Source organism: Melopsittacus undulatus, chromosome Z (assembly GCF_012275295.1).
Source record: "Melopsittacus undulatus isolate bMelUnd1 chromosome Z, bMelUnd1.mat.Z, whole genome shotgun sequence".
Classification (NCBI taxonomy): Eukaryota; Metazoa; Chordata; class Aves; order Psittaciformes; family Psittaculidae; genus Melopsittacus; species Melopsittacus undulatus.
This window is the reverse complement of record NC_047557.1, coordinates 102083727-102103574: the sequence shown is the minus strand read 5'-3', so window position 1 is coordinate 102103574 and position 19848 is coordinate 102083727. Positions and strand designations below refer to the sequence as shown.

At 42.3% G+C, this 19848-nt stretch overlaps 1 protein-coding gene across 1 annotated transcript; it reads left to right on the top strand.

Annotated features, from left to right (window-relative positions):
• The first annotated feature begins 12776 nt into the window (after positions 1 to 12776).
• PSMD7 (proteasome 26S subunit, non-ATPase 7) lies at positions 12777 to 19071 on the top strand. The gene is made up of 7 exons (XM_034073065.1): positions 12777 to 12969; positions 13881 to 13972; positions 15286 to 15378; positions 16141 to 16238; positions 16525 to 16605; positions 17938 to 18029; positions 18591 to 19071. Exons 1-7 carry the CDS (start codon positions 12896 to 12898, stop codon positions 19027 to 19029), a joined length of 969 nt encoding a protein of 322 aa, XP_033928956.1. The 5' UTR covers positions 12777 to 12895; the 3' UTR covers positions 19030 to 19071.
• The last annotated feature ends 777 nt before the right edge of the window (positions 19072 to 19848 follow it).

Below are 19848 nucleotides of genomic sequence, written 5' to 3'. Positions count from 1 at the left end.
GGAATGACAAATCAGTTATATTCTGTAGAAATTATGAGAAAATGTTTTTCTCCTGTGTTCTACTGGCACATTGTTTCTTTCCTGTTTCCTAACTTGGCTCTCTGAGGATCTCACTGTCCTCAAAGACAATAAGGACCACTGTTAAAGTTCTACACCCTCCTTCTCATATACACCATGGCAGCCCTTGGGATTTAAGACCCATCTACCTTGCACTAATCATTCTGTATTACCCGTGGTGCTGCTTTATGTCTGCAGGGGACACCCCTAAGCCCTCACTGAAATCATGGCTTCCCTGCACCAGGAGCAGATGCTGTTGGAATAAATTCTGATCTAGATAAATGAAACTGCCAAATAGTAACAGACTGCCTACAAACAGAATGTTAGAGCTGGTCTGCATAACTCCTGCTTCACTGTACTCTTGTTTAGTTCCCTCATTCTTTATTTCATTTTAGTTTTTATACTTCTAGTTTCCCTGGCCAAATAATAACAGCAAGGTTTTCAAAAAGGCTGTTTCTGGTAAATTGATTTCTGTCCTATTCTTCTAGAGCTCAGAAAGGCATCCTCTGAACACAGCAATGATATAAAAGTTCAAAAGCCCATATATTTTACAGTGCTGATACTCTTTGCTTCAAAAAACAAAACAAGAGCAATACCCACTCCTTCCCAAAACTGAGTAACACAATTCCTGCACCCATGAGCCCAGCAGCAAATCATATTAATGTGTTGTCAAAAAGTTTAATTAAGTTACTACTTCACTTAAAAAAATAGGCATTTTTTTTGTTGCAAATTAAAAAAAAAAAGTCCTAATAAATTTCCACACAGCATTAAAACCATTAAAACCTGTACATACACAGCACTGGCTTTCTGTACACAGAGAGTAAAGGGTTCTTTTTCTCACATGAAAACAAACTTTTCATAGAACCTAGTTTTCACAGAACTACACTAACTGCCTCATGCAAAGGTCAATGAAGTACACACAGCAACCTTCTAAAGCTTACTGCTGAGAAAACTGACTTTTAAATCTGGTAAGCCTATATGAAATCTTAATATAACATACAGATGACCTTACTAAGCTTCCCTACCTTCTATAAATTTAAATTAATTGTATCATTTTATTTAAGTTTCCAACTTGCTGTGGTGTATTAGCATATTAAAATTAACTCTGCAGGCTGTAATCACTTTACCTCAATAAAAAAACTTACCAAGGCAAATTTGATGAAATTATAGTACCCCCTTGTGGTGTTACCTTCATACCCCGGTAGAACATTTCTTAATATTATAGTCTAAAAAAATCTTCTATCAAGCTCAGTAGATAACTAATTAACCTTTTCTAGAATCCAAGATGAGCAAAGGGAAATTAAAAGGACTATCACCAGAATGTGGGAATGGATGAGCTAGAATGACATTTTTGCATAAGCTGAGAAAGGCAGCATTAGTAAAAACCTTATGCATCTTTACATCAATAAACACAGTGTATAATGTTTTAATATGAAAACAACACTTGGATAATTGTCTCCATGGCAAACCACCTGTAAGGAACGCTTTCCACCGAAACCCAAAACTACACAAAAAACCCATACCCAAAACCCAATCATTTTATCAGTTACTAAAGTAATTTAGGAGTTCACCATTCAGTGGTCATAACTCACCTTGCACAATGTTTTCCCTCACTAAGTTTAAATTACTCTGTCCCTTTTATTCCAGGGCCCTCTCTGCAGAACACTTCAGACTTCCATTCTCTAATGTCTATACACATACAGTACGCATACATCCGCCTTCTCCTCTGACCTCACTAGACTCTCATGAAAACAAGCAAACAAACAAAAAGCATCAATAGATTTTCAAAGCAGGTCAAAACAAGAGTGTTTTGTATTCTCTATCCTTTCTATTTTGATTCCAAAGAGGTATAGGATTTTTTGAGATTAAAACATCCACTCTGTAAGTCTGTCCCATTTAAATATTATCACCTATTAAAAACCTACAGACTGACAGCCTACAGACTGACAGCCACACGCCCAGCTAGACTTACCTTTAGAAAACTGAGGTCCCTGCACCTAGGTGTTCCCAACACCTAGCCAGAAGTGTTAACAACAGCAGGATAATATCAAAACCCTTAAATAAATTCTTTATATGCCATGTGTTTTGAATCTTTTGTATATCTGTACAAACAAGATGCACTTTAAAAAAAAACAATATAATGAAAATTAAGGCCTTAAAATAAAATCAAGAGAAGATTACCCCATTTTCCTCAAGACTATACGGTAAGTCTCAACCAGTATTTGGTCAAACACAAGTGAAAAAGCTGGTCTATATTTTCATTAACCTACTGACTTACTAGTATACGTGCCTACCGGTGTTTAACCTACACATGAAAATCGTGGCAAAGCAGGTCAAACCATACAGTTATCTACAGCCTAACACAGATAAGATGGCACAGAAATTCTGGAATGCCTGCAAAAGATTGTACTGCATCTGACATCAATTACAGCTGTTTGCAGTAAATGAGAGTACTTGATATGTGCACAAGGGGTACAGGTATGTTTTCAGTAACACACCTGCATTTCAATACCCCCTTCAACAAAACTTAGTCCTGTGTAACCTGCTCTAGGTAGCCCTGCCTCGACTGGGGGGTTGGACTAGGTAATCTTCAGAGGTTCCCTCCAGCTCTAATGATTCTGTGATTCTGTGTGACTCTGTGATAGGTACCAGAGGGAAGCTTTCCAGAAATTACAATTACACAGAAGAGAAACTGAGATCTCTCTTCCAAAACCTTGGTTTCCCTGTCAGTTGAGTGTATACAGCCATTATTTGGCTAAGGGGCCAAGGATGTGCAGACGAGGGAATATTTGAGCAGTGTCCAAGGGAAGAAGCCATCATCACACAGCAAGCATTGAAAAGAACAGTAAATTTGGGTTCCAAAATAAAGACTTAGGCTATACAGGATTTATGGTTGCCTGATAGCAAAGCCTTAATATAACCAGAATAACAGAACTGTAGAATCATTTAGATTGGAAAAGACCTTTGAGATCATCAAGTCCAACTGTTAACCTGGCACTGCCAAGTCCACCACTAAATCATGTCACCAAGCAACACATCACGATGTTTTTTAAATACCTTTGGGGACAGTGAATCCACCATTGGCCTGGACAGCCTGTTACAGTGCTTGACAACCCTTCTGGTGAAGAAATTGATCCTAATATCCAGTCCAAGCCTCACAACTGAGCTTTCTGAGAGGTTTTACCCCAAAATCGGTAGTAAGCAGTTAAAATTTTGTCCATAACTGTGCCTATGAGGGCAAAGACGTGCATAGCTCTTCACAAGAGTAATTCTGTGCCCTCACAGTTATTACTGTGACACTTGACAGACCTGCTCCTAAACTCAAGGAAACACTCCTGCTCCCAAGCTATACACACAGTCCTCAGAGGCGTCTCCTTACAGACCCTGACCAGTCTGTCCTGTTCCACTGCCCTGATTGCAGGCCAGTTGTACAAGCTTCCTCAGAGGGAGAAAGACCCACATGGGACAGACTTAGTCCCCATGAGCTCAAGTGCCCTCCAGAAGCTGAAAACATGCAAACATGGAAGCATCCAGGCGCCTGCTCAGTGGCATTTCAGAACTGGGGCACCCATCCGGGACAATCTTTTTGAACAATCTCATGGAGCCATCTAGACACGGCTGTTAATTCCAAACTATTCTAATCCCATCATCTACCAAGTGCAACACATTATTTTCTGTCACAATAGAAGCAAGCAAAAAAAGTTGACCTCTCCATGACAAATTATGCTTTGCGATGACAAAATTGCATACAGTCCTGATGTTGACTGAGCAATAACAATGGAAAAAAGAGCAAGAGTGAAAGAAATACACTTAAGGTGATTTTATTCAGGCAAGAGAGGACCTCCTGCTTAACATTCACAACCCATTAAAAATCTTTCAAGAAAATCGTATGGACCTGCATATACAATACATGTTCATTCTTGCTCTTCGTTATGGAAAAAATAATGGAAGTATCCTGGCTTCAGGATGGACTAGTTTAATTCTGCTTCAGCGCTCAATTCTGCCTTTCGTTTTCCTACTGCCTGTGTGAAATTCCATGGAAAGGCATTGTTGTTAAACAGCAGTGAGTGTTATTCTCACAGCAGTGTACACTAATAATAATTCAGCATGGTGTCATGAAAGGCTGTGAGCTCTTAGCTGAATTTACTTGAAAAATACAGTTTGTTTTTTTCTTGGAGATCTTTACTTAAGTCAGCATGGAACTCTTGTAAAAGAGAACTACCAATAAGTTACAACTACCAAGGAACAGCCTTTTTATTTTATTTTGTTATTACCTGCTCACCATGACAACATAATAAATGAGCCCTGAGAGACCAGAAGTTCATAACTATTTAAAATTTTATATTTTATCTTTCATTGTATGTTTCCAGCCACAATATTCATTATCTATTTTTTAAAACCCTCTTCAGTGTCTCCAAGTGAAATACTCCAATTTTCAACTGCACTGTACAATAACCAGAAATACATCTTTAGCTGTGATTCTGGATAAAAGTTTACAAAACCAGTCTTACTGTATTTTTGTGATGCATCAATAATTACTTGCTCCTGTAAAAGCAAAGCAACAAGTCAACAGTTTCAGCATCTGCTTTTTCAATTTTTGTTTCGGGTTCTGCTGGATGTTTCTGTACTCTTTCATACATGACTAATAGGAAAGATACAAGACTAATAGGAAACATAGCTGCAACTTCACTTATGGTTGGTTTCAGTTAACAGATGGTCTTTAAACTATCCAACATGAAAGAATACATTTTAGAAAAACTGGTCCCAAAACTGCTTCATAAAATAAAGTATTTAAACTCTTTTTCCCCCTCAAAGCTTTGGGATCTTTCAAGATACTAGAGTAGATGAGGCCCCAGGATTTAAAATAAATAAATAAATAAAGCCAACTTAATTTCTGACCTTAAATCTCAGAGACTAAAGGTTTTGCAATGTAAGTATCAGAAGTAGCATACACAGATACGCAAAAAGGTGGGCCTCCTAGACTACACCTTTTCTTGCTAAATTTCAAGTGCCAACATAAAACAGCAGCAGAGGTCTGCAAAGTCCCTGTGCTACAGGTGACTGCCACAACAGGTCAGTCAAAGCTTTAGTTTCAATAAACTAGGACAGCAGTCATAGTGGGGTCTTTTGGCTGCTATAATAGCTGCTTGCTTCTGCACCTGAACTAAGGTGATAACAGAACAAGCCCTACTTTCAAACTCTTTAATGTAGCATTGAATAAAAAAATTGGTTGTCCCACACACCTCTTGTACAGTTGAAGAGCATTTACCCAAGGTCAATAAATAGATTTGGCAAGACCTGTGTTCCACATTTCTTATTCTGACAATTTTTGCCCTGTTCTAACACTTACCTACAGACCTGCTACTGACCACAGTCAAAGAAAATGGAGCAGACCTTTCATTCAGTGTGGTTTGTTCATAAAATACCACATTCAAGAGCTATGTGATCACTTTCCCATGAGTATAATCTGTTTACAGAACAGTTTTTCTTAAAAGCCTGTCTATAGAAGAAACCAAGAATAAAACCAAAGAAACAGCTATAACCCAAAATGCCTTCCAAGCCTGTCCATCACTACTTGCATAACTTGGGGACAAACAGGTACTACTGCAGCACTTCTGTAGTTTTATGGGTATAATAGTGTGGCACTGATTTAAATAAGAACAAGATTTAATGCTTCTGACCTTTTCCAGACTTATTCTTCCATGTGTTATGACAGCAGCCCAACTAAAGCCAAAGCATCAGGAGCAACTTCACACAGTTTCACATTTACAATTAAAGATCATTCTATTCAAAATTGTATTGGAATGTATCTTTTGCAAGTCTGTTCTCCTGCTTCTGTTTGGAAGGTGTCTGTGCAAGAGCACTGGATAGTGGAGCATGACTGGACTTCCCAGAACTCTCAGCAGCTGACCATGGAAAGCAGCAACATGTCTCTTTCCCAGGAACAGACTGCAGGTGGCTGCATTTTTATATGGAAAAAACATCATTCGCTTTTTTTAATACTCAGTTTATGGTCAGATTCTGAGCCCCTTGCTCACCTGTAAGGATACTTCTGCAATCAGTTCCTCCCACAGACCTACATCTGTTAATGAAGTGCCCACACAAGCCATCAATATTTTGGTCTAGACAAGAAGCTAAACTTTTTTACCTGCTAACATTAAAGAACTGCATTCACAAATTCCCTCCAATACAAGTTTAGAAACAGATGAAGAAACTGAAGCTTGCAAAATAGCACTACACTCTATGAACATGGTTCTTTATTTTAAATAAAGTATTTTCAATGCTTCCTAACCACATTTTTTAGGCTTTTATACTTAGAGGTATATAATTATTTTGAAAACAAAACAAAAACAAAAAAACCCACACAAAAATTTAAAAAAATTATTAAAAAATGTTATTAAGAGTGTTATTAAAAATTCATACAAGAATTATCACTGGAGAAAAAGCTAGCAAATAAGCCAAAGTTGAAAGTGAGTTTCTTTCTTTCAGATAGTCTGTTTTTTCCAGATGCATCATCAGTATCTGCATGCTAGCAATTTTTCATTATTTATGAACGTAATAGAGGAACATGGCCAAACTATGTTGGCCAAGAAGTCCAACACACACATTTTTAAAAATAGGGAATGTATCTTGGTTATAGAACAAAAGAACTCATTTTATCACTTGGCTTTACTGCTTGAGAAAATGGCTCCTGGTGTGCTGAACTCCATGATAAATGTGCCCCCTCTAGATCTTTATTGCCCTTGTAAATCAAAGGACTGACAGCAGTTAATAAGAAAGCTTTTGAGTGGTTTTGAAGTTTTGCTTTGCACAAATAAAATCTCATTTTAAAGAATTTGCTAGTCCTCAAGGTGTGGAAAAATGAGTATGATAGAACCTGTTGTGCATTTTTTAACTGTTTGCTTCCACTATTTTGTAGCAATGGTACCAGAGTAAAATAAGCAAACCCTCTGCACTGAAATATATAAATTAAAGTCAGTGATGTAGTTATTAAAAAAAAAAGAATATTTTTCTGGCATTTCTATATCCTGTGATATCTGGAAACAGCAACAAAAAAACAGAACTGTGCTACGTAAAATGTGAAAGATTTCTCCATAGTTTTACATTACATGTTGACAATACTGCTACAAACTGGTTTTAACTAAAGAAAGTGATGATTCTATATCTAAAAGTTGGCAGGCTTTATCTGTTATCTGCTACAGTGTTGTAGGAAGACAGGATTATTGGAATCACCAGCTAACCCATGAGTATGGACAGAAGTCTTAAATCTATTGGCAGAAACTACAACAATAATCACAGATTGACAAACTATAGTAAGCAGCACAAGTTCTACATATATATGTACCTTTTGGTCAAACAACAGTACGTTACAGGGAAACAAGTTACTACAACACAATACATAAACATTGTCTCATAAAATGGATAGGTCGATTTACAATTACATATTTATAAGTTTGCTTTAGAGATAACATTCTAGAACAGGCATTTGGGAGGAAAAAATGATTATTTGGAGATCTTCAGAAGCAAACTGCAGTCTGGATAAGGACACTAGTTATGGCATCATGCACTGAGTATACAATGTCAGCATTCTACTCAATTACAGTTTAACCAAGACAAATTAGAATTACCATTGCGGTGACTTTGTTTTGCTTCCATTGCTTACATTATCCTTGCTCACTTCTAGGCAGTATCATTCCTTCTAAAACAGCTTATGGCACACCCTAACCAAAGAAATCTTCATAGGAAACTACAGTTATTTAGACAAAGCTAAACATATTTATTGGGAAATAAATGTATTTCCTGTTCAAATTGGTAGCACAAAAGTATTATGTGACAAACTATCAAGAGGTCTAAAGAAAGCCTATCTTCTCTTGACTGGGTTTTAAACAGATTTTTGAAGGCATCTCAATGAAACTACGTGTGAGTGGACATTGCCTCTAACTGTTCAGTTTCCCTGGCCCCAGTCAAGAAAAATAAATTAGGGTTTTTTTAAGAAAAACAAAGACAACTGGTATTAAAGGAGCACATAGTAAGTGTCATTTAGGATTACAATCCAAAGTATCAGGCAACAGTATTTTCCAGCTGTGTCCATCCTTTGTAGCCAACATCCCAAGGATGTCACTTATCACTAGTAAACATTGGAAAGCTACAGAGAAAGCAAATCAGGCTGAAGTGTTACTGATTTTGTGTTATTCCCAAGCCTGCCTGCCCATAGCCGACCATCTGCTGTCTCATGCATCCTCCCTGATACACCCCACTCTTCAGGTGGTAGAGACCCTCTATCCAAGAGAGACTCTGTGACTTGGGTAATCAAACCTTGTTCTCAAGGAGAGGCTATGGACCAGCAAACACAGCTCCTTCATAGAGAAGATGGAAAAATACACCTCAAGAGCTATACCCATAGCAGGCTCAAGATTTGGAGGTCACAGTCACCCACACAGCCACCCAAGCCTCAGTTCCTGGCCTTGATGGACTGAGGTCATTACTGTGACATGCTGGTATTTTCATTCAAAGCACTCTTATTTTTCTAACTGTCATCACTGGAAAGAACACCTAGAAACACAAATTGCATGTATTCAGTAAATGCATGCCTTCCGTAGTCCATAGATGACCATGCTTCTATGATTCTACCAGAAGAACCACCTCCACCTGGTTTATTGCCCCTATTACAAATTTCCACCACTGCCCTTCACCCCCAATACTGACAGGCTGAAAGGAGAGGGTAAGAGGTAAGGCCACTGAAAGTGTCCTTTGGCTGTGTTACTATGATTTTGTGGGCCAGTATTAGTTAAATTATAAAACAGCTGGCAAGAAGAGACTCCATAAAGGTATGCTTCATGGCTCCCCACAGAATGTGTCACCAAACTAGTAAGGACCATAGGCCCAACACAGGACATTTCACAGAAATAAAAAATAAATTTCTGAAGTATATAATTACTTCACAATTTAAAGACAAATACTAGTTCCTGATGGAAGTGAGATTACTGAAGTAAAACGCAATCCTCAAGTCTGGAAAAGAGGTCAGAACATGACAAAAGATGTAAAACCACTCAGAATCTGAGTACCAAAAGTTTTCTTCCCATTGCCTCTCAGCAGCTGGCAGTAGCAGATCCTGTTTTAGAAAAGCCTATAAAGATGTCCTTCTATGCCTTTAGTATGCACCGCCTTGCACTTTAAGAAGGGTTTACAACACCTAACAGATCAAGAGGTATAAAACACTTACAAAATAATGAAAAAAAAAAAGTTAATTTATTCTTAATAATTCTTATTTTTCAATCCAGAACTCATTCTTCAACCTCTGAAAACAGTTACATGTAAGTTTGGGGGTTTCTGTTTGGGTTTTCTGTGGATTTTGGCATTTTGCTTTTTTCCAACAAAACAGAAGCCCAGCAGTTAATGATGGAATCACTTGCTCCATTTAGAGAACAGAGCGCAGCTTGCTCCTTCCCCACTTGAGGTCAGTTGTCAGATGCTCATACACTACAGAATCCCAAAACTGAGTTTCAGCTCAGCAATCAGAAGCCAAGTCATATGTAAGTATTGATGTTTGCCACTCTACAGTTAAAATACATCAAGCATCAATGCAATCAACTCATTAGCTGTTTTTGTTGAGCACCAACATTCATTACTCACTTTTCAATTCTTTGATTAAGCAACATATTACCTGTATTCCCAGTCTATCAGCTGATTAGCTCAATAATACTGATAATCTTCTCAAGTCAAAAGAGCTGGGAGGGGAAGTAACTGAAATCCCTATGAGCGGACTCACTTAACTCCTTTTGTGTATAACATCAATACACTAAACTATTAGCAATACAATCCAGCAAATGAAAATTAGAATGTGCTAAGTTAGAGAATAATTTTAACAAAAAAGTCACAGCAGGTCATTAAAATGTCCCTTAATTGTCTCCAGATCGTACTCCATTACCCTTCCACAACCTTCCTGGCATGCTGAGATTTTAAATCTCTTCTGACTGATGTAAGAACCAAGAACAGAATTGAAGTGTGATTGTCACATACCGAGTCTGAATGCCAAAGGTCAAAACAGCTTACTGGTATGTTGGACCACTGCTCTAAATTTTATACCTTTTCTGTCCCTTGGTTATTGCCTGACATGATTTAACAACTGTAATTCCTTATTTAACAGTGTCAAAGGTTTTGGGGAAATTGACTGTATTTCACCAACGATATATTTCTTCTTGATGACAGAGTGGTTAAAATGATTTTAAACCAAGACAGCAAAATAAAGCAGTAATAAAATCAATAAAAGGTGCTTAAAACATTCCTTCTATTAGGTAATGGCATTTAAAATATCCGTAGCTTGTAATGGCACTTAGGATATGCCCAAAAATCAATGAGCTAAATTACTTATTGAACTAGTTAATTTGAACATTGAGTTTTATATGTATATTGATAAAACAAGCGACAAGAACACCGGCTGTACCTAAATTTCACGGTCAGAGGTCTCCCTCTGCTGGAAGAAACTTCTAAAAACCCGATCAGAAATTGGTTTTAAAAATAAGCCTAAAGGATGTAACGTTCAAAAATATCCACGAGAGGGCCCCAGTTCTCGTAGAGTTTGCAAATGATGCTGCCCTTGATGAACGCTACGTGTTAAAAGATGCTAAACAGCAGTGCGAAACTCTAGATTCCATAGAATCACAGAGCGGTTTGGGTTGGAAGGGACCTTCAAGCTTATCCTGTTCCAACCCCTGCCACGGGCAGGGACACCTACCACTAGAGCACCTTGCTCCAAGTCTCATCCACCCTGGCCTTGAACACTGCCAGGGATGGGGCATCACAGCAGCTTTTGTGCATGGGCTCGGCTTGGGTTGAGGTCATGTCACCCACCTGTCACCCGGCACCAGATTTATCTAGATTCAGGTCTGCAAATGCTGATGGCTGTCAGGGTTCCTCGGACTCACCCAGAATACAGCTATTTGGTCAGACATGAGAAACATGCAAAAAACATGTAACATGGGAAAAGTGTAGAAAATAAGGGATAACATAATGCTTTTAAAACAGTGAGGCTATCATGAAGAATTTTGCCAACACTTTTCATGTTAATAATTCCTCTATAATAGTCTTTATGATAGACTCAGGAATAACAGCCTTAGCTAAGTTCTATTTTCTTGCTAGAATTAGAGACAAGCTCTGTGTCTATAGATCCTATTCCTGAGATGCATAAACCCTTCTACAAAGACTGACCTAAGCACTTGGCTTAGGTCAGTCTGTTTCTCCTTTACATACAGGAAAGTTGTACTTCAGAGAGGAAAAACATTTACAAAATAAGAGACTGAAGGATCTTAGTTATGCCTACAAAACAAATTAGCCTAACACAGTCCCCTTGGAAGAAAGCAAACACTAAAGTAATGAAGATTTCTGCCTATATAGACTTTTACCACCATGGTATTGGGAACCCTGAAGTTACCTGAAGCTCTGGAACAAGAGGCAAGGTGGGGAAGGACTCCTGAAGCTGCAGACACAGAAGCTGAGGCAGAGCACACAGCTAAGGACATCAGGATGCCACCTGCAATATGCTATTAGCACTTGCACTGCAGTCAAGGTGAGAATACAGCACCCCTGCATTTTAAACCTGAGATCTAGTGGTAATAAGATTGCAGCACCATTCTGAGGCTGCGCTCTCAGTTTTTAAAGGTCATGGTGATTAGACGTTCCTGACAACTAGGAAAAGGCAAATGCCACGTTCTTCCCCAGAGCAGCAGAGGAAGCCAGGAAAGGCTGGCCAGCCCCTGAAACAGCTTGTCCCTGGAAGGATGATGGGGCAAACACTCTTGTGGACACTCAGGTGGGAAAGGGACCCACTGGCTGTGTCCGGACGCGCTCGACGGCGCCAGTCGCCACCCTCCGACCATGTCCCCTCAGCCCCAGCCCCGCAGCCAACCCCGTCAGGCAGGGCCGACCAAAGCGCTGCGGAACGGAGGACGGCACTGCCGTAGGGAACGGCGGACGGCACTGCCGTAGGGAGCGGCGGACGGCACTGCCGTAGGGAGCGGCGGACGGCACTGCCGTAGGGAGCGGCGGACGGCACTGCCGTCGGAGCGGCGAACGGCACTGCCGTAGTGAACGGAGGACGGCACTGCCGTCGGGAAGGGCGGACGGCACTGCCGTAGTGAACGGAGGACGGCACTGCCGTCGGGATCGGAAGACGGCACTGCCGTAGTGAACGGAGAACGGCACTGCCGTCGGGAACGGAGGACGGCACTGCCGTAGTGAACGGAGGACGGCACTGCCGTCGGGAACGGAAGACGGCACTGCCGTCGGGAACGGCGGACGGCACTGCCGTAGGGAAGGGCGGACGGCACTGCCGTCGGGAACGGAAGACGGCACTGCCGTAGGGAACGGCGGACGGCACTGCCGTCGGGAGCGGCGGACGGCACTGCCGTCGGGAACGGAGCACAGCACCGCCGTAGGGAACGGAGAACACCACTGCCGTCGGAGCGGCGAACGGCACTGCCGTCGGGAACGGAGGACACCACTACCGTCCGCTCGCCTCGCCGTGAGCCCGCCCATCACCGCCGGGCGGAGCCGCCCGACTTCCCCAAGATGGTGCCGGGCTGCCGACAGCAGGGGACGCACCTTCCCAAGATGGCGGCGGCGCCTCAGCCTCCTGCGACCTCCCCAAGATGGTGTCCTCCTACCGACGAGGACGACCTCTTAAAGATGGCGGCTGTGGCTCCGCCCCGGCGCGGGGCAGGCTGGGAGCGGAGCTGCTCGGCGGGGAGCGGGCTCGGTGCGGGAGCAAGGAGACGCGGTCGGGCTGTGGTGGCTGCGGAACGGAGCGGATCGGGGCCGGACGGACGGACAGACGGACGCCATGCCGGAGCTGGCTGTGGACCGAGTGGTGGTGCACCCGCTGGTGCTCCTCAGCGTCGTCGATCACTTCAATAGGTACGGTTGGCTGGGCCGCGGCCGCGGCGCTGAGTCACGGGCCCGGGCTGGGCCGTGAGGGAAGCGGCGCGGCGGGGCCTGGAATGAGCAGATGGCTGCGGTGGGGGGGGGGGGGGACCCTGAGCCGGGAGAGGAGCGGAGCGGAGCACCCGGGCCTTGACACCGGCGGATGGCGGTGGGGGGGGACCCAAACCGGGAGCGGAGCACCCGGGCCCGGGCTGATCGCTCGGTGCCCAGGGTCGCGGTGCCTCGGCGGTGGCGGCAGCGCGGCCTGCGAGAGCCGCCGGAGCCCCCGGCCCCGCCGCCGAGGCTGATCCGAGGGTGCCGTGAGGGGTGGTCGATGGCTTCCGTCGGGCCCGACAAAGGCACGGGAATAACGTGGTCAAAACACGGGTAGGGAAGAACCGGGGTTTGAGCCTGAAAGCCGAGGCTCCCGAGCGGAAGAGAAGCCATGGCCTTTAAATACCTCGTGTAACTCGTGCATGATTTAACTTCACTGCACTGATTGACACGCAATTTTAATGTCAAAACCCAAAAATCTCATAAGGCGAACGAGCCTGCTCCTGCGAAAGCAAACTGCGGGTGCCCCCGAGCAGTGTCAGCGCTTACTCACTTTATATAGCGCATTGTCCTGCGGAGAGGCTGCAGCGGTGCTGATTTCAGGTCCTGACGCCCCCGTGAGCTCCGTCGGACCAGGCAGCCCTCTACTGCATCGCTGGGTTGCAGGCTTTGATTCTGAGGGCACCAAGAGGCCTTTTTCTGGATGTAAATTAACAATAATAAACCGGTCATAACGCCTCTTCTTCCCTTCCAACATGCGTGCTGTTCATGGGGCGAATAAGGGGTCCACTGTCACCTTCTTCCGTGAATCAGGCTTTTTGCTGTGGGAGCTCACGGTCTTTTCCATTTAGAATAGGAAAAGTTGGAAATCAGAAGCGAGTCGTCGGTGTGCTGCTGGGCTCATGGCAGAAGAAAATACTGGATGTGTCCAACAGTTTTGCAGGTGAGTTTGGGTGTCCTACCCTTCCTCAAACCTACTGAATTATTTAAGAGCTGAGTCTCATTTGAGTTTGTTTAAGCCACCCTAAAAGAGCAGATTGTTCCCTCCATGTACAAATCAGCCTGTATCTTTACAAAAATGCTTACTGCTGTCAAAAATGTACCTGTTCCAGCCAGTCTTGTGCTGCATCTTCCCTGTGCACTGTGGAATGTTTCAGGAGTGGGTGTAAACCTCTTTTAAAATGCTGATGGATGTTTTGCTGCATTGGACTTGCTGACCTCTGTCAAGTGATCAGTGTCTCAGTATGTCACACAGAGATCAGGGTGCTCAGTGCTGATGTAGCTGTTACTGCTGTAATGATGTAATGTATATTTTAGCCTTGCTCCTTTTTCTCAGATTTCATCCAATTAATTAGTACTTTTCTTAAGTATATTGGTAATTGCATTGAAATAGTTTCTTCTTAAATATTTATATGTGATAGTAAAAGTACTTCTTGAATGCACGGCTTTTGTTGACCCATTTGTGTTAGTTATAAGATCACTTCCTTCCCAGCAGGACTACTCTGTGACAAAGCAAAATGATCTCAGTTTATATACATTGAGTTTGACAGTTTATATAGCATTTTCTCCCAAGCATGGACTCTTATTTTTTTTTCCCCTCCAGATTTTGGAGAAGCTTTTTTCCATTACAGCTGAAGAAGGGTGGGTTTTTTCTGTTTTTCATAGCCTTTCAACTATGAAGCTTTTACTGTAATTGAAAATTAAAAGACTGAGGCCAGTCTTTGTTCTCAGAACTGAGTCTGTGTGCCCGTCTACATGCTGGTAAAATAACTAGCCATTTACCAAGAGTAAATAGTCCTTACTTAAATGCCTCACAGTGTTCTAGTAGTCTGTAAATGTGCTGATGATGTGTTTTACACAGAGAATGATTTTGTCTTTTAAGTAGACTGCTCTTGATTGACAAGCTACAGAGTCTGCTGAGATACTCAGTTTATCATATCAAATATCTATGCACACTACTAAGTTACTTTGTATGCAGGAGGATTTCTCTCTGATGCTTGATGTTGTCCACCAAAGATAACTCTCAGAATGCTTTGCATTTCCTTTTTCAGTTCTGAACTGTTAGTAATGATGAGACAGACATTGCATGAGGGAACATGACAGGTTAGCTTGGGCAGCAATGTTGCACAACAGTTGAAAATGATTAAAATCCACTATCCTTTAGCAGCCAAAGATATCCCAGCCCTCAGTCTTTCTGTAACCATCTTCATTCTGGAAGCTGGATTTTTAAATACTGATATTTTGTTTTATTCCCAGTACCTTTTGATGAAGATGACAAGGATGATACTGTGTGGTTTCTAGACCATGACTATCTGGAGAACATGTATGGAATGTTTAAGAAGGTCAATGGTAAGTTGAGGTCTTCTTGCCATCAAGGATACACTCCCAGTATCTTCAAAGACTATGGAGAATTGAATTCATAGTAAACTTGAGAGTTAATTGCTCACATAAGAAGCCACTCCATGCTAATTCCTTGCATGGCTTCACTTGCACTGATGGTTTTCCACTGGTTAATTTGTGCAGGTAGGTTTTTGTTCTTAACACATTAATTTATACCTGTCTAGTTTTCCCAAGACTCCTGACAGCTTTGTACCTTCAGAATAACTCAGATTTCAAAATGCCATTATTTCTGAAGAATCTCAGAACTTTCTCTCTAAAATCCATTCTGTACAGATGTGCTCTGAAGTTAAAAAGCGTCTTTACCACTCAGTTTGAGCAGAATGTTCGGTCATAACCAGTTCCTGTGAATTTTCTTAGTCCTGAGACCAGTTGTCATTATCATGATACAATCTGCATTTCTAGAATCTTTGTATCTCTAGGTGTCAGTTTCAAGCTGTTGCATCCTGCTATCTGCAAAATTAGTAACTCATATTAAATAGTCCAGTTCAGTTACAAACCTAGGAATTATGTTCCGTATGTAGTTAGTAAGCTATAATAGGTACAATTAGTAAACTGTCACTACCCATGTCATTGCCTTGCTTACTGGAATTTACTTCCATCTACACATATCAGATTTTCACCCTTCATTTGCTAATTTCGTATCTGCATAAATCTTTCTGCTATTGTCTTACCACGCAGTTCTGATTTAGAATCCTTTCTGGTTTTGCTCAGCTAGAGAAAGAATAGTTGGTTGGTACCACACAGGCCCTAAGCTGCACAAGAACGACATCGCCATCAACGAACTGATGAAAAGATACTGTCCTAACTCTGTAAGTACAGCACTTCTTTGGTGGGAGAGCAGGGTCCTCTTTCTCCCTAAATCTGGGAATCCTTGGCCCCAACTTTGTTACTGGTGATGCAGCATGTTAACAACCTGGTCGCTGCAAAATTATTGAGGAACTCAGATCAGAGTCTTTTCAAAGAACTATAGATGTCTTTTCTCAGAGCCTGGACTTTATGCCTCTGAGCAGCCAGTGTACCATTGCTCTGGAATGAAGAGCTGATCTGGTCTTTGAATGAAACCCAGCTTTCTGAAACCTTTGCTTTTTCCATCAGGTGTTGGTGATTATTGATGTGAAGCCAAAGGACCTGGGGCTGCCCACAGAAGCTTATATTTCAGTTGAAGAAGTTCACGATGTGAGTATTCAACGTGTCTCTATGCCTCTTCCTAGGAAGTGGGTTTCTGTTAAAAGATGGCCTCTAAGATTGCCTTATTTTCTGAAAGATGTATATACCATGGGACACAGTTGCCTCTGACATAAGGGATGTTGCACTCACTAGGGGGGACCTGTGACTTGCAGCGAAATCTGCTGACATTAGAGGTTAAACCCCAGTCATGATACATGCATTTGTAACTAAAGCTTTCATCCACCAGTGCACTTGGAAGAAAAGTTACCATTTGACCTGAGGAATTCGACAACTCCAGTGGTCTATGTGATTTAGATGCTTCTTACCTGTTTCTGATGTGTCCATGGCCATGAATAAAGTGGAAGCATGAATAAAGCACTGGATTGCTTTTAAAGATGTGGCTCTGACACATCAGCCTGTTTGCAGAAGTGCTTGGAGTAATTGTGTTCTTACTCATTTGTGCACCTGGCAGTGCTGGGTAGGTCAGTCAGGCGTGAGCAACACTCACTCATCACTTGCAGCACCATGCAGACAAACAACATACAGTAATAAGTCGGCTGCAGCTTTTCATTTGCAGGTTTTTGATTTAAATTACATTCTGGATACATATAAGCAAGTTAATTCCTTTTTCCTTTCTGAGGCATTCTCAGGTATTCAGCCTGTGAATCTTTTAAACATCTTTCTCAATACCCAGTGTGTAAGTTATACTTTGTATGAGATAGCTCCATACTGGTACTTTATATTTTTTTTCTGGAATTGTGTATGTTTCTATTTGGCTGAGAGCAAATACCAAGACGAAAAAAGGTATCCCAAAATGTAATAAAGTTGCATCAAGAAAGTAAGAAATAGTTGTGATATTTAGAGGTACCTTCCATTCTCCCCACCAGTTCATAAACCAGCAAAATACATCAATAGAAAATTACAGAGCATAGGAAAGAAAAAATTGCTCACAGCTCTGTACTTGCAACAGTTGTTAACCCTCATTAAATCAAGAAAAGTCCAACGTAAGCCTTTCCTCTGATTTCTTGTGAAGTCTGTATAACCACTGTGCTGGTTTCATTAATACAGTTTCTCATACTCTGCCTAAAATCAGTGTTTTTTTAAAGGTGTCATAATTCACTTGCACCCTTCTTCCCTGAGCAGTCCCGAGGTGCTGTTTTGACATAACTTGTGCCACTGCCTCTTCCTGATCCTGTAAACAGGCATCAGTTAATCTGATAGGGTGGCATTGCATGAGCTGCCCCACTGGTTGTGTGGGGACGCCTGTGCTGGCTGGTTCATGTGTGCCTTCACACCCGTGGCTCAGTCTGACCATTTCTCCTCTATCCTTGTGCCCCAAAGGATGGCACTCCAACCTCCAAGACGTTTGAGCATGTGACTAGTGAGATTGGAGCAGAGGAGGCAGAGGAAGTTGGTGTTGAGCACTTGCTACGGTAAGCACCTTTAACATTCAGGTGTTCTTGCATAGGACCATGATCTGTCTGGCACCTGAGTGCCAGCTTCTCTTTCAATGTGCTACGTAAACATTACAGTGTATTCACTTAGCAGTCTCGACTGCATTTGCTCACTGCTAGTGAAAAGTGTGACTGCCCACTGACAGGATGACAAAAACTACATGTTTGTGTGATGAAACCTGCAGGATATCACATTATTTTTGAGGGCTGAATGGGAACATTGTTCATGGCTCTGTAGCAATCTGGACACAAAAGAGCAATCACCAAATACTGTTGCATGTTTTTTTCACCCTCCGAACCAGTGCTACAAATATTATTCCAAAGAGAGCATACACACACCACAGGGTACATCAGTGATCTATTCTAGATATACTTTGTAACATAAAGCTGTTCCTGCTCCTTCTTTGAGTGGATACATTCATTTCACTGGTGCTTCAAACTGATAGGCTATTTAAGCTGGAAAGAGCTCTTAATGGGCCCAGCTGCTAATGAGAATGCAAAATACTCTAATGCTGATTCTTTCTGTGGTGGGTGTTTCAGGGATATCAAGGACACCACAGTGGGCACACTGTCCCAGCGGATCACAAATCAGGTCCATGGCTTGAAGGGACTGAACTCTAAGCTTCTGGACATCAGGAGCTACCTAGAGAAAGTAGCCATGGGCAAACTCCCCATCAATCACCAGATTATCTACCACCTCCAGGATGTCTTTAACCTGCTACCAGATGTCAACCTGCAAGAGTTTGTCAAGGCCTTTTATCTGAAGACCAATGACCAGATGGTGGTGGTTTACCTGGCTTCTCTCATCCGTTCAGTGGTTGCCCTGCACAACCTCATTAACAACAAGATTGCCAACAGGGATGCAGAGAAGAAAGAAGGACAGGAAAAAGAAGACAGTAAAAAGGAGAGAAAGGATGAAAAGGAGAAAGACAAGGAGAAGAGTGATGTCAAGAAAGATGAGAAAAAGGAGAAAAAGTAAAATGTGTTTTTTATTTGTAAATTAAAAATCTTGTAAACTAAACCACTCTGGTCACTGCTCTGCTTTGGTATCTGTTTTTTGTGCTCATCATGACATGGCTGGAAAGATTTCTCTCAACCAGGCAGCCACAGGGAGGCCTCAGCACCCAGCCAGGGAGGGCTGAGAGCCAGGGGGAAATGTGTTATGTTTGTTTAATGCAGTACTCTTCCTCCCCTGTATGGGCCACCAAAGCATTGAGGCCAACAGCTGAGGGTTTCTATTAGGTGCTTTGTTATGCTTCAGATAAAGTCTGGTCTTACCCAATACCAAGTTTTCACTCCTGGGTGAAAACCACTTTGTTCACATGAATTCATTTTTGAGCTGAGCAGGAGGGGCCAAGTTCCAGAAGCACCACATGGTTACTAATGAAGGGGCTGGAGCTGTTTTGAGCTGTACATTGTGCTGGGCTAGTATAATTTATTTATTTATCTGGCCAGTGACAAGACAGGGGTTGGCTCTGATTACCTGCCACTGGAAAAAGTAGATAAAAGCTGAACTCGTGCCTGGTGTGATGTTCTGCTGGAGGCATGGAGGGGAGAGAAGGTGGGATCCTGCCATCACTCTGGCCAGGGCTGGAACAGCACCAGGGGCTCTGGGTGACCACAAGTGCTGCATCATCACACTGGTGCCAGGAGAGTGCAAAGTGCCAGCAGCAATGGAAGTTTTCCTGCTGGGATGGGGCTGGCACTAGCAAGGATCACTCACAAAGTACAGGCTATTAAAAATAACCAAAATACAGCCCTCAGATAAACCCTCAGAATTCACACAAAGAACTGATGA